This window comes from Artemia franciscana, chromosome 13, assembly GCF_032884065.1.
Source record: "Artemia franciscana chromosome 13, ASM3288406v1, whole genome shotgun sequence".
Classification (NCBI taxonomy): Eukaryota; Metazoa; Arthropoda; class Branchiopoda; order Anostraca; family Artemiidae; genus Artemia; species Artemia franciscana.
Window position 1 is genome coordinate 31,148,361 of NC_088875.1, and position 16,427 is coordinate 31,164,787.

Below are 16,427 nucleotides of genomic sequence, written 5' to 3' on the forward strand. Positions count from 1 at the left end.
CACATTGACTTTTAAAAAAATTAATTTTATTGCAAATTTTGAAAAAAAAATCGGTAAATAAAACACTTAAAGGCTTGGCATGTTCACTTTAACTTTAATGTCACTGTATACTGTCTTGAAAAATTTTCTGTTTTTGTTTATTTGAACAAAAAAATACACTCACAGCTTTTTTTTCTTACCTTCATACGAGAATCTTTATTATAGAATTAACAGACCCGCCATTATGCAACTTTTGTCCTCCCGTTAAGTTAAGAAGTAATATAGGCAACTATGTATACACAAAAGGGAGTGAGGAAATTTCTAGGTCTTTACACGTCCAAATTAAGTAAAATGTGGAAGTTTAACTACAAACTCCAATAATTTTCATGTTTTCGTCAGTTTTAACGTCGTGTCAAATTTATCTTCCCTCGTTAAATATGGGTTTCTTGATATATCACTGCTCAATTACCTGTGCAGAACTGTGAAAAAGGGAATTTCAATAAAACTCGCAACAGGCATTGACTAATGAAATTGTTTTCAAGAGTGAGGAATAATATTACTCCGTATAAAGTTAAAAAAATTATAGTTCAACTGACAACAGAAATTACTCCAATTCCAGACTCAACATGGAGGAGTACAAACAGTGAAACTACGGGAACAGAAATTACACTACCGTCAACAAGTTCTGGAACGATAGCTTTGACCTCAGGAATAACAGGTTAGCATCAAAATTTATAAAATACCCTAACTAACAAAGGCTGATGAGATTTGTTTTTATTATTATTGACCATTCTTTGTTTTAATTTTTTAGATTTGTTTTATTGTTGCAATCATTGCTATGTTTTTCAATTTCGTGGGATGGCTGTTTCCAGGCCAAGTTGGAAAATTATATTGTTTTTTTTTCCACATTATACCCTACTTTGGCTTGGTGTTATGGGTGGTCAGGCGAAAATTTGTCAGTTTTGTTTTGTTTTAGTGGGTGTTTTCCATTTTATTGTGTTTTTTCTCTCTCTCCCTCCTTCTTGATTTTCGAGCATGAAACTTTGCAGGAGAATATGATGGTAAGTTTTTTTTCTTGTTTGCTCGTTGAATAAATGTACTCTAAATTGTGAGTATCCTATTTAGATATTATATGTCATAATCAAAATAATATGTTAAAACCCTCTATGCACACAGAATACAATAAGAAGAGTCATGAGAAATAAAAAGAAATAATAAAGGAGACTTCAATATAGGGCACTCACTAGGTCAACACAAATACACAAAAACAAACAGTACAACCAAAATTATTTCACATCGTTCAATGATGATTCAGTATGGAATCAGCTACTGAATCGAAGCGAACTCTAAATGTAACTATTAAGGCATTCACGTCATCAAAAACTCAACATCTACAACGAAGTTATTACTCAGTTCTTAATACGTAGCCATTTAAGGTCAAAACCAGACTATCGAAAACTTATTTCCAGAACTAACAACAAAACTTACATCGATGGACAGCTCAGAGATAAAGTGTTCTTTTACATGTAGCGAGACAGATAGTAGTGTTAAAATTTTGGGGGAGTCATCCCAACCTGTTTGAGGTCTTGGAGTACAGGGATTTTACTGCAACTAATACTTATAGCTCTTGCATGAATATATTCATTCTGATATCACTACAAGAGCGGAACAGATAAATGGATTTTCTCTTCTCTTCGGAATAGCCATTTTTCTTGCAAGTGGAAAACTGAGTCATAAGCCTAAGTTAAGAATATGGGGTCCGAAAAAACTGAAAAACATTTTGTGATTAGTTTGAGATTTATATCAGTGATTTCTTGGCCTAAAGTGCCCATTAGTCAAAACAATAATCAGTAGGACTTTTGTTGGCCTGGAAACGAAGCCTAAGAAACGACAAAAAACGAACTTCTTCCTTAACATTTTAAAATTCCACCGGTAAGTACCTAGGTAAAAAACCTAAATGGTTAGAAAAAGGAAGGAAAATACTGGTTAGACCAAAACACCACGACGAAAAGGTTAATCAAGTTAATTTCTTTGGGTAAACAGCTTTGAATGTATTTTTGTACGTTAAATAGCCCGGAAAACCAATAGACACAAAAATAGATTGGAGGCAAGGCTCCCTAAAATATTTACCAAAATACAGTTTTTCAATCCGCTTGAAACTTGCAACAGCGTATTTTTCAAGTAAGGTCCGTTTGAACATAAGGACACAAAAAGTTTATTTTCAGAAAGTGCATACTTACTCTATTTTATGGTTTTACCCTATTTAGTTGCCAAGTTTGTTCAAACACTTATTATACCTCTCACCCAATTTTAAAATATCTTCTTCAACAAAACTTACCATTTTCACATCGTCGTCATCATCGGAATGGTTGCCACTAAGGTGTTGTTTGAGGTGGAGCAACAGATGGTAATCGCTCGGTGCTAAATCAGGACTGTTGGGTGGGTGGTCAAAAACTTCCCATCCAAAAGTGTCCAAAAAATTCCAGGTCTGACCTGCAGTGTGAGGTCTTGCATTGCCATGAAGAAGGACTTTGTCAGCGTGCCGTGTCTTTTGTTTTAAATCACTATGTGTAGTTGTCTCATGGTTTGACAGTATGCTTCCACATTGATAGTGGTTCTTCGTTGCTTGAACTCGACCAACAAACACCACACCTATCCCAAAACACCGAAGTCATAATTGTGCACTAGTAGAGAGTCTGTTTTACCTTCACCTTTACAGGGGAGTATGTGTGTCTCCATTCCATGCTCTGTTGCTTCACTTTGGGCGTGATATGCGAAACCCATGTGTCGCCTCAAATTACAATCCAATTCAAGAACCCATCACTTTCTTCGTGATAACGAAGAAAAGTGCAGTTCTCAGTTTTGATGTAATCCAAAATAGTTATACTTAGTAATATTTTGAAGAGACCAATTATATATATATGTATGTATGTATGTATATATTTATGACCCATCATACAAAATAATGAAGTGATGGAGTACATTGAAAAAAAGAGGAAAAAAAAAAAAAGAAGAAAGAAAACAACATATCGTAATTACATTCTAAAATACAAACAAAAATAATTCCATGTCAAAAACAACATTTTGCCATTCATGGCCGGTTTGCTTATAGCACATATGTACATTCAGCTGAGATAACCTAGCACACGGGTCAGACAAGCTATATTTTTTCATCAAATAGGAGTTGTGGGTCCATGGTGGAACTCGCAACGAAAACTTAGCAAATTTGAAGAAAACGCGTTTCATCCTAAGATGGTCAGATTAGCTAAATATAGGGTAAAACGGTACTAAATACATAATATGTGGTAGGACGACACTATTGTAAATCCTCGCAAGATTAACTCTATTCAAATGAACTTGAGAACTAACAATTGTACCATATGCACGACGGATTTTCGTTTCCATACTTTCTAGCATCAATAGCCTAGTTTTCTTCAGGTTTTTTTTCAATAATTTCAACAATATTTTAACTTAACAAAAGGCTTTACTTCTGTACTATAATATGAAAAAAACTTCGTTTTCTTAAAGAGTTAAAGAGGCTGCGTCCCAAAGTTGAACCTTAAAACGTACAGGAATTCGGTTAGGCAGTAGGGGGGCTGCCGCCCCTGAAACCCCCGCTTTTATAGACTCTTTTGTACAGGTTTTTTGTTGTGGGGGGCTACCGCCCCCCTAAACCCCCGCTCTTGGCTTCGGAAAGGCCCTCTTTTAATTAGCAAAACAAAAAACCTGTACAAAAGAGTCTTTAAAAGCGGAGGGTTTGGGGGGCGGCAGCCCCCCAACTGCCTCTCCTAATTCCTGTACGTTTTAAGGTTCGACTTTGGGACGCAGCCTCTTTAACTCTTTAAGAAAACGTAGTTTTTTCATATTATTTCTGTACGTTTTTCTACAATCCATGGTGTATGTAATTTAATAATTCCTGTACTCCTCGTACAGGAATTAGGACTGCGTCTCGTAATTCCTGTACGTTTTAAGGTCCGACTTTGGGACGCAGCCTCTTTAACTCTTTAAGAAAACGAAGTTTTTTTCAAATTTTGTGAAAAAACCCGCCCGATAAGGGACTTGAACTCTTGACCTTAGGCTTAAAAGTCCCACGCTCTACCGACTGAGGTAACCGGGCATGTTTGAAGTCGAAATACCTGCATTTGTATAAGTATAGCTTTTAAATAACTTTTAAGAATTTCAAAAATTAACATGGGCTCATATGGGGAAATGGGTTTTTCTAAGCTAGAAAATCGGGGGGTTAAGATTTTCCGACGAAACTTCCAGGACAATAACTCGGAGAATTCCACGTCGAATGAGTCTTCGGACACCCAGATGCAATATCGGCTGTGACCGGTAGGCGTGGCAGAAAAAAAAAACAAAAGGAGAACATGAACATTATGTGGCTATGCGTGGTTTCCGGAAAACAGGGAAGGAGTTATCGGATCAAGCTGAAATTCCGCGTATAAGCTCCTGGGCCCTAGGGGACCTTAACTTGTAAATTTCAGCCCGATCGGACAACGTTAAAGGGGGGCTGGGGTTGGGGGGTTGAAACTTTCGGCCAGATTTTCCCCATGAAGGAAAAGTCGGAGAGGGAAGAAATTTGGCAGGTTTCTTAGTTGGAGCTCGGGCTACGAGATGCATCCCTCCCCATCCCTCTGTGACCACTGGAACCGAAGATCGCTTAACATTGTCGTGGTTCGCCTCTTTAAAGAGGCACGAGTGTGCCTCCTTGATTCAGATCGATAGATATATTATCTGATTTAGTCGAATCTATTTCATTAAAAATCAAAACATCACATTTTTGAGTATTTAGGGAAGTCCAATATCACTGTGGCTTTTACATATCTCCAACATTTTTCTAGCCCACTGATAGTCCTACTAATATGAAAAACGTCGTCTGCATAACATAATATCGACAAATCAATACCTTTATATATACAGCACGATAAAAGTTGGCACTGAGCTAGAAACTTTGCATTATTATAAACCATGGGAGAAGTAACCACACTCTGCTTAACCCCAATACGAATTGGTATATCATCAGTCAGCAAAATGCTTCCAGATGTACGTATTTTTGCTTTCATATGCCGGTACATGTACAAAAGAGGTCTAACTAAGTCTAGCGATACACCACGGTTCAAAAACTCATTCATTGCTTGGGGATGCAACGGCGAATCAAATGCTTTACTAACGTCGTATGTTCCAAGCGCTAGAGTACCACCGGCCTTATTTGCATCAATCAACAAATTGTAAAGACATTTTAGAGCATGGAAGAAACCAAGCTTAGGCTGGAAGCCAAACTGGTGAGGAGGCATGTAACAGATAGAACGTAAGTTATTAATTATAAGTAATTCAAACACCTTCGCAAAAGCCCTTGAAACTGTTATAGGTCGATACGATGAGCATTCAGACGGATCCTTCCCTTTTTTTAGAATCGCTGAAATAAGACCAACACAAAAAGAATCTGGAACTATACCACAGCAAAACACCATTTGGTACAACAAAGAAAGATGACACACAAGCTTATCAGACCCATTTTGTAAATGAAGGGCGCATTTGCCATCATTAACCCATGGAATTTCTTTTGTTAAGCTTTCGTATTACATCACTTAATTCACTAGAACTTACTACAAAGGTACCCGGTCCAGGAGTATTTGAGCGATTATTTAAATCCGTTTCAAATTTCTTGAGAATGTTAACGTCAGGTTCGGCGATCTGACTTTTGAAATATGAATGCCACTGGTATTCACTGATTGTAATTTTGCTTCCACGAGTTTTATTATTTTCCAAACGAGTTTTCCATAACTTATTAGGGTCATTCGCTATCGATTCCGCAATTGCAACACTTTGGCCAACCCGATGAGCTTTGAGCTCCTTCTGAAAGTGGCGCTTAGTAAGTAACCTTAAAGTATTTACAACTCCGTTTCTGGGTTTATTACAATCATTTAACAGACGTAACCAAAATTTATAGGACTGACAAGCGGATTTGAGGCTCTCGTTACTGGACCATCCAAATTTTTCGGTTCCAGATATACACATTCTCACTGGGACAGCGAATTTCTCGACATTTTTTAGAGCTTGGGTGATCTGCGCACAATGAAAATCCAGTTCAATACAAATGTCAGACTTGTCCATCCAAGGTTACCGTTGGAGCAGTTGAAACGGAACTAAGATTTTATCTAGCATGAGGTCACACTCCCCTTGGAACATACCCTTATCAATCTTGTCCCAAGATTTAACACGTAAAAATTTTGATTTCCTTTTGAAAAATTCATAAGAGGGAGTATCTCGGACGAGGATCGACAAGAACAAAGGGATATGGTCACTATTTTCACCTTCCAGACCGACTTTCACAATAAGATCTGGATTGGGAGGATGGAGAAAGACTACATGGTCAAGATTAGAAGTGTTTCCAGAAATTGAAATAAACGAATAATTTCGGTCTTTCAGTACAATCGAGTAACCGGTTGAAAGAATAGATAGAAACATCTCAGCTATAGCACTTGAATTATCAAGTAGATCACAGTTAAAGTATCCGATAAGTATACACTTTCTGTTCATCTTCTCGATCTTTTCTAACAGTTTGGCCACCTTTCTGCAAGCGATAGCAAATTTTATTTCAGAAGCTTCATTCCTGTAATTGGTTGGAAGATAAAGATTGACTATTACCAAGTTATCAACCGTCTCAGCAAGATAGCTGTAAGGTTTCAACCTATGGGGTGAGTATTCGAATACTAGTGCTTTGAATTATGGTAGCGTGTCACTAGTATTCAACGTGCGAATAGGTTCACCTTTCTATCTACTATGGCAACAGTCTATCTGTTTCCTAAGACCTATTATAAGTCACAATCTCTCCAGACAAGGAATTTTATTTTAGAAGGAGTATGTAAAAAACAGGTAAAGAAATATAAAGTGGAAAGAAGTTGAGCTGGAGAGTTCTTTCTGGTTGATGAAAAATCCTTGCTTGGGCGAAGAAGTATAAATCTGGAAATAAAATAACTTATGTTAAATCTTGTAAATACACACGACAGGCTGTCCCTCGTATTAATTGAAAAGCTAGTATCCAAGAAAAGAATGGTGATCCAAGAGGAAAGTAGATAAGCCAAATAAAAGTAGCATGGTTGTTATATCTATCTGTCGTCCGGAAACTGTGAATCAGATCTCCCCGAATATTGTTCTAACATTCGCTTCTAAGGGCCGTCATCTTCAGTCCCGTTTTGTAATAAATTCGAGATTTGAGTTTGACCGTAAGTAAAGGTTATGTAACGGTCGAGGAAAACAAAATTATAAAATAAGAGCAGATAAACAAGAATTTGAGGATGCCCGTTTTTGTAATAAATTCGAGATTTGAGTTTGACCGTAAGTAAAGGTTACGTAACGGTCGAAGAAAACAAAATTGGATATAATATATGGCAATAAATAAATAATAGAAAGGGACTTCTCACATACTCCCCAGCTTCGAAAAAGCAAGGCTCGGTGCTACACCAACAAGCCGTCTTTGTGTTGTTGAAACTGTTGTGGTGTAATTTGTATCATCTAGGTATCTACTATACGAGAAGAATCTGAAAAATAGAGGGTATAAAACATTGAACATTAAGCCCTAAAGATCGAAGTGTCTGTAAAAAATATCTATAACACCCTAACCCATTAGGTTTCAAGAAATGAAAGATTTCATGAAAAAAAAATGATAAAAACATGACGAAAAAGAATTTTTTTGTTGATTTTTTTTTCACTTTGTACGAGGGAATTCAATATAGTTTTGGAATAATTATAAGAGAGGTACGATGTATTAATAAAGTGATTAAAGATGTCATCACGTTTATCCATTTCTTCCCTTAATATTATTTGCTCTATAAGTTAGTCACTTTGATTTGTGTGTGAACTTATGTCAACTTTAGAATTTAAACTTTTGCCGAACAAGAACTCATTACACAGCATATAATATATGGTTATACAATGATTTACCATCACTAAGGCAAAGCTACGAAAAACATTGATTCTTGTCAATATTAGTATTGACTTATTAAGTATTAACACTGCACAAATACATAAAGTGAACACAACTGAATCTTTGAAAGAACTTAATTTTTGACAGAACAAAATCTTTGACAGAACAAATCTTTGACAGAACATAATCTTTGACAGAACATAATCTTTGACAGAACATAATATTTGACGGAACAAAATCTTTGACAGAACATAATCTTCGACAGAACAATATCTTCGACAGAACAACATCTTTGACAGAACAAAATCTTTTCATAAGGAACATCAAGAAATAATTGAATTAGATGATAAAAATCTGTTTATCCCTTGTTTCTTTTTTTTTCTTTTTTCCTTGGATCGCCAGAGTTATCATTCTTTATTCCTTTTTTTTTCTCCAGTCTTTTTTTTTCCAAGCGTTCTCCTTTTTATTTCAGTGTCTTCTTTTTTTCAAGGGTTCTTTTTTCTTTTCTTTAAAATCGGCACACTACACAAATTTTACTAACGTTAGCGGTTATTCGAAGCTGAATTTTAAATGAATCTACCTGGTGCAATACCCCAAAAATCTTTACTGATATGAACTTTTCGTTAGAGTTTGAATTGCTTTGGTAAAAAAAAAAAAAAAATATTCTACGAATATACTTCTTTTAGTCTAGTTATGAAAATTCCCGATTGTGGCATATTTATACTTACGTAGTATTCGTCAGAGTGTTGACCCCTTTGTTATGTCATATAAGCTCGACATGCCTGAGCAGACAGAAAGGGTTTTATGCAAATCTGTATATGGTGTCAAAACATAGGATTGACTAACCACACAATATATCGACTGCTTTGCCGAGGGGTGTATTTTTTTTCGTTTGCCAGGTAACGGTAGCACGTCCGTTTTTGCAATAAGGTTCTTGAATAACCCTTATTTGTCAATCACTCGACTTTGAAGATTGTAAATACCCCTCGTGGGAAATTTAATAACTTAGGCTAAGCTATGAAGAGAAAGTAATGAATATGAAGGGGGGGGGAGATAATATCGAAGTAACTGTTTTCTCTTTTCCAAATTCCTCCCTGAAACCTTATTTAATGTTTATTTATGTATAGTAGGCTCCCAGCTCAAAATTCAAATTTTTCTTCAGTTTCGATCAACCCTTTTGAGCATTTAGTCACAAGATAAATTTTTCACAAGGCTCCTTCTTCTGGATGAATTTCTTCCCTCAGATTTTGGATAGGCATAAAAATTGTATCAGAATATTTACTAAGTTCTCTGTATAAATGCACAGACATGTACATACATAAAATAACTGCAATTGTTAATATAGTTAAGAGTATAAAAATCAGTGTTAATGACGGTGGATGAGTTCATCCGTCAAGAAGAGTTTAAGCGGAAGTTCAATGGTTTTATCTATTAGACTTTGATGTTAATTTTTCTTTCCAGTACTCATTCAGTTCCTTAATGGTAAACTTTGACGTAACTTGATCTAATGGTAAAATAAGCTTTTCCACCTCTGATTTGGGCGAAAAGAATTTGGCAAGAAACGAAGTGACAAGGCTATAAAAATCTTGAATAATAAAAAACGAATGACTAATTTTACACTCACTAACGTTGATTGAATAATGTTTATAAGTTTGATTAGTTAAAAATAAATTTGATTCAGGACAGACAACATTCGGGATAACTGGTCCTGACGAAGGGCTTGCAAAGACATAGGTGTCTTAGTCTAAAACAGCTGCAAATAGAGATGAGAACACTGTTACCTTCCTTTCGCATAACTGGTTAATTGCACTTGTATCTTCCGTAAAAGCAGCATATGAGCATGATTTGAAGCTAGCTTTTCTCAGGACTATATGGCTATCACAAATGGGTTTTCTGTTTATAGGATACACAATTAAATTCTAAATCATAACGGTTCAATAACAGGTATGAATCAGCATCACTTGTTACAGTAAAAAGTCGGAAGAAGGTTGAGTTTTAATATAATGTTGGGAGTCACTTATTCTGTACGGCATTGATATTGTTTCATACAAGTTAAATTCACTACCTATTCGATTCAGTGGTAAATAGCACACAACTATTAACTGTTCTGAAGTTGACATGAGTTCACATTTTACAATTTTAACTAGATCCAAAAGATTTCCGTTAGAAGAAATGGCGAGTGCTTAGCGATTTGGGAGGATGAGGTGGCCAGTGATATTGACTTATGGACTTGGTCCATAAAATTATACATAGAAATTCTTAAATCAATTCTTAAACAGAGAAAGAATTATCCCTAAGCCATTGACTAAAAACTTCATGTCCTAAGATAGTCGTAGCTTATAAATTACCATTATCATTTCGTTTTTAAATGTTTTCGAGTGTATGCCCAAAATTCAAATGAGCAGCCCGTCTGTCTTGATAGTCTTTAAACCTTAGTTATATAGATATGTTACAACTTCTACTTTATTTATACTTTTCCCAGAAAGTATCCTACTATAGTTTTACGTGTTTTGGTAATCGAATATTTTAATGCGACATTAGTAGAGTGGAAACACTCAGTCATACATATATGCGAATATAAACAAACACAATTTAAAACAAAAGTCAAACCAGGCTAATTTTTGTAATGATACATATATATATATATATATATATATATATATATATATATATATATATATATATATATATATATATATATATATATATATATATATATATATATATATATAAAAGCACATCTCACACCAAAATTATTTTGACCTAAACTGAAGTTAGCTTTATCGGCAGTTAGAGATTGGAAAAATGGACTTTTTTTATTGATTTTCATTTTAACATCAATTGCTCCTACCCCTCAGTCTTACAATGTGATTATTGAAATTAGAAAAAACAATTTCCGCTTTGTGCGGAACCTATACTAATGGCATTTAATAGCAACAAAATCGATCCTATTTAAGCACGTCAAAACCCATTAGCCAAGGCCCTATCCAGAGCGGTGGTTGAGAAGTTTGACCTTGTTCTCTGCTGTTCCATTCGTGGAAGGACCCCGATGGCTGGTGAAGAGTTTCTTCACCTTCAAGAAACTCATAAGTCATTTGAAAAGACTTGAGCGGAAAGCCGCGTGACAATCTGTCAATAGAAAACGAAACATTGCGAAATAAGATATAACACGACGCAGTACAAATTTACAAATAGTCTCTGAAGTAACATTAGGTACGGGTTCTAAGACAACTGAGGAAGTACGGACATCTACGCAGACAAAGACATATTTGTTGCCTCCAGACAAAGGCAAAGGACCTAAAGTGTCCAAACACCAGGTTTCAAAGCTTATTTCAGCGAAGACATTCTTTTGTAGCTCGGGCACAATTTTGGGGGTAATATTTCTACGCATGCAAATATGGCAATTCTGAGCCTCATTCTTCATATGTGTCGACATCTTGTCGAAATAGCATAAATTTCTTACTTTGACTAGGCTTCTTTCCGCGTTATGGTGGGCGGCCATGAGGACATGTGAATGCGACTGTTGGAAAACACCAGAAATCAGGCACCTAGGAATCAGTAGTTGTAAAATTTGCGCATTTCATTTTCTGCCTTCTTCCGGTGGTGGCATCCGATACAAGATCCTCTCCCATAAAATGAGCCTGTCAACTTCCTTTTGCAGCCATAGCACAATATTCCACTTTTCCAGTAACTTTTCAAGCTTTCCTGGATTCATTAAAAGATCTATAAATATACATTCATTTCCTTTCATATTATTCAATTTCTCATTTCTTTCAGAAGTATCAATATAATCAGGCTCGTCTTGGAGACTAGCAGCCTCTCCTAAGGAGTCATGGTCCTGTGGACTAACTGTAATTTGGCTATTTTTGCCATTTCTATCTTCATTAAATCTCAACCCGGCGTCCCGGTCTTCCTGTCTTTGCAGGGCATCCCCATTTATGCTACTAAATTCAAATTTCGCGTAATCATTTGTCCCGTGCTGAAGCATTAAGCTTATAATTGGTGCTAATTCTACGTCGTTCATCTGGTACTTCCTAATCTGTTGACCTTCCAAACCTAGAAAGTGAGAAAGGTCGAGTTTGAAGAAGCGTGTCGTCTGGTGGTTGGCTTAATACATCAACTGGGTTGAGCTTCCCCTTAATGTAGAGCAATTTTATTTTTCTGTCTGACAACATGACAATTGACTTGCTGACAAAGAAACAAACCTTTGACACCAAGGCCCTATCAAAATCATCATATGAATTGCGGTTCACACAACAGTAGTTAAAAATCGTAGGTCAGGTTCAGAAAGCAAACCGTAAAACTGAAACATATAGTAACTGAAGATTTATGTCGTGTTTGAAATAACCATGTGCAAAATAATTGGTCGTATAAAGTGAAAAACAAATAAATTTTTCTACCATTCTCCCCTCTCTTCTAAACTTATGCTGTGACATAACACCTTTTGAATTACCTCAGCCGATTGGCTTCTTTTTAGTAAGCCAGCCGAGTAACCACAGCCAAGTGGCATCTGCATTGTAGAAAACAGTTTGAATTGAATAAAAATTACATTTCTATTTTTATATTTATTCTTTCTTTTTTCCTTTACTACTCGAACTATGTACACGCAGTGGGTAGCAAAATTTCCATCCCTTAAAGTTATTGTTCTCTGACTTTCCTTCAACTTTCTCTCCCCTAAAGTTCTTTTTCTCCAATTTTCCTTCCTTTAAAGTTTGACCTTGCCTGCATCCATTTTCCCTCAACAGAGTTGAAAACTAATATTATATTAATAGATTTTTAGGAGGGGAAAAACCAAGGCCCGAAGCGGAATTACATCCGAATGGCATCTTTTATTTCATAGAAGGTCGGAAGGACCGGCAAAAACAAGATAAAAATATATTAATATCTTAAGTTCAAAGATTACAAAAACCAACTTGACGCTTTCGTATGCGATGGCATAGCTAAGAAAGGGGGTACGGTAATCCCTGGGCGCAGCATGAGTTGGGGCACCATTTACATAAGCACGCTTTTAATTTTAATACCCAGGAAATCTGGGGGGGGGGGGTTGTATGTGTGTGACAAATTGATCCCGGGCGAAAAAAAACCTAACTAAATTTCAGTGTTACATCGACATAGACATGCATGCTCTCATTTTGATTTCCCTACTTTTATCCAAGCTATAGAACAAAAGCTGTTCCGAAGCTTTTTTGTTTCGGTCACGTAAATACTCTATATATATTTGTTTTATTATTAATTGTTAACTCAAGAGTCATCGCTATAAGGTATGTTGGAGCGTAAGAAAAATTTTGAAATATAAAAAATATTAACTAAATAAATAACATAAAAATAAAGTAAATTAAACTAATATAGACAAAATCAAAATAGAATAACATAAATACATAAAATGATGTAGGACAATACCTCTTTGATCAAAATGACCTCTAGGGCTCTAATAATTATAACTATTTCTGGGATTTCTTTCAAAATACCTCCCAGAACCTTGTGAATGCGGTCCCTGTAGCCCTTGATAATCTCTAGACTGAAAAAAGTATTCCCCGTATTTGGGTGCCGAGTCATCTGGCGTGGACCCTGCTGGTGAGAATTGTGTTGATTTGAAAAGTTATTACCACGGGCAGCCCTTCCTGCTTGCCCATGGGGAGTTTTGTTTCTACTAATATTTATTTCTGCGACCCCTGCCGTAAAATATTCAAATTGGTCCATTTGGCTATTAAATCTGAGGCTAGATTTTACTGACTCGATAGTTAGGGCTATCTCGAGTGCTTCGTCTAGATTATCATAATCGTCTTGTCTTAACCTAACCGCTTCTTGGAGCTCACTCCGCAGCCCCGTCTCAAACGCTTGCAGAACAATTGAATCGACTAAGGCCAATGCATCTATACTTTTTGAGTTGTCTAACCCTTCTGCTTTATAATAATCTTTCTTTCCCGTTTTTAATCTTATATAAAATTCAAAGACAGTTTCCTCTGGTTTTTGCTTCATTTCTACTATTGCTTGCAGACATTGCCGAGGGGTTTTTCTAGCGCCTACATTTCTTAACAACTTTTCGCATAGGTCGTCGAGCGTAAAAGTATTTCCCGACGCAATTATTTCGTCCACATACCGCTGGAAATTTCCTCTGCAGGTGTTTGACGCCATAACTAAAGTATAATCATCGTCCCATTTTAGAGTAGCCTTCATGCTTTCAAGTTGTCTTATCCAAGTCTTTACTTCCGATGGTTTTGTTAAAGTTTGAATGTGTGAAAAAGGGTCAACTACCATCTGATGGGTTATTTGAGAAGGGACCTGTTGATAGGCTAATTGAGAATTATCTGGGATATTTGTTGGGTTACTTGAATTTCCGGTGGACATCGTAAATCTTTACAAGAAGCAATAAAATTTATTAGGAGGCAGATATGCTGTGTTAATTTTAGAATGATTTAATAAAAATCTATTGATGTTACATACAGTAAAGATAATGTAAAAAATTAAATGACCTATGGATAATTTAAAGAGACTAAACTTATGAATCAGTGAGAAAAAAACTTATCGTACTTGGTGAAACTAGTACGTTAGTCTATAGACAAGAAAATTCTAGCTTATAGATAGGAATATGGGAATCTCCTTTGCTAAAAATGAGCAGACTCGGGCGAAGAAAAAAAATTATAGGGGGAAAAATCTGATGAAAAAATAGATAGAAAACAGCATGAGTGCCACCATAGAGCAGAAAAGAACACCGCTAGCCACCACTTTGTAAGGTTTCACCCTATGGGGTGAATATTCGAATACTAGTGCTTTGAATTATGGTAGCATGTCACTAGTATTCAACGTGCAAATAGGTTCACTTTTCTATCTACTATGGCAACAGTCTATCTGTTTCCTAAGGCCTATTATAAGTCCCAATCTCTCCAGACAAGGAATTTTATTTTAGAAGGAGTATGTAAAAAACAGGTAAAGAAATATAAAGTGGAAAGAAGTTGAGCTGGAGAGTTCTTTCTGGTTGATGAAAAGTCCTTGCTTGGGCGAAGAAGTATAAATCTGGAAATAAAAAACTTACGTTAAATCTTGCAAATACACACGACAGGCTATACCTCGTATTAATTGAAAAGCTAGTATCCAAGAAAAGAATGGTGATCCAAGAGGAAAGTAGATAAGCCAAATAAAAGTAGCAGGGTTGTTATATCTATCTGTCGTCCAGAAACTGTGAATCAGAACTCCCCGAATATTGTTCTAACATTCGCTTTTAAGGGCCGTCCTCTTCAGTCCCGTTTTGTAATAAATTAGAGATTTGAGTTTGACCGTAAGTAAAGGTTACGTAACGGTCGAGGAAAACATAATTGTAAAATAAGAGCAGATAAACAAGAATTTGAGGATGCCCATTTTTGTAACAAATTCGAGATTTGAGTTTGACCGTAAGTAAAGGTTACGTAACAGTCGAGGAAAACAAAATTGGTAAACAAGAGCAGATAAACAAGAATTTGAGGATGTCAGCCTGTCGTATAGTTATATGTCGTATAGCTATGTCGTATATCGTATGCCATATTACAGAATATAATATAAGTCAATAAATAAATAATAGAAAAGGACTTCTCACATAGCAATCACACATTTCAAACAATTCTGATTGACAAGTTGTCAGGACGGCTAAACCACCACTTGGCCTTCCTTTAGATTTTAATCTTCTTGTAGGGGAGAGATGTATTGTTACATTAGAGGAAGGGCATAAAAGCTGAAAATTCAGATCCGTCAAAAAGTGTTCCTGAATATAGATGACACTAAAGGTTTCGCTTAACTTTTCTTTAACTTTTATACTTTATATTTTAATTATGATTTTATATTATTATACTTTAACTTTTTAACTTTAAATTTTCTTGCTTTAAGTAGTCAATAGTTTAAGTAGTCATAACTTGCTTTAAGTAGTCAGGACTGGTAGTTTATCAAGAATGCTACCATTAATATTCCATGGCATAACAGAAAGAAAACTATCAATATTCATTGAAAGCTGTTAGATTTGTACTGTTCAGCACTCAATTTCCGATTTTCGGGGCCGAGTTGGTTGGTGCGCTGGATTCGGGATCCTTTGTCTGAGAGGACGCGGGTTCGAATCCCAGTGTACCCAATTCTTCAGTTGGGACGGGGGTCAGTGGCGTGACTCTGTAAGCTTAGCCAGAGTCAACCCAGCTCTAAATGGGTACCTGGAGAAATCTGGGGAAGGTAAACAGGAAGGGTGTGTGAAAGCACAGGATGGCTGGCCCCCAGCCCCCCATTGCACTTCCTGGCTGAAGGGCCAAGAAACGGAGATCAGCACCGCCGGTAGGGACTGTAAAGTCTAATGCCGTATCCTTTACCTTTTTTTTTTTTTTTTACACTGAATAGCATGAGTGACCCGAAGCTTTGCACTCAACACATCTTTTCTTCTGCATGCATGGCTGCTCTTTTGTACTTTTATGGTCGGAGCCTGCGTACTGGGAGCAGACCTCGGCATTATGACAATCAGCCGCCAGATGTCCTACATGTTGTCATTTGAAACAACGGAATGGTA

At 36.2% G+C, this 16,427-nt stretch overlaps 1 protein-coding gene across 1 annotated transcript in view; it reads left to right on the forward strand.

Moving 5' to 3' along the window:
* LOC136034796 (uncharacterized) overlaps positions 1-16,427 on the forward strand; it is a 50,698-nt gene that overhangs the window by 23,198 nt on the left and 11,073 nt on the right. The window contains exon 4 of the mRNA XM_065716211.1: positions 599-697. Within this exon, the coding sequence (XP_065572283.1) occupies positions 599-697 (99 nt within the window). The remainder of the gene's footprint in view (positions 1-598; positions 698-16,427) is intronic.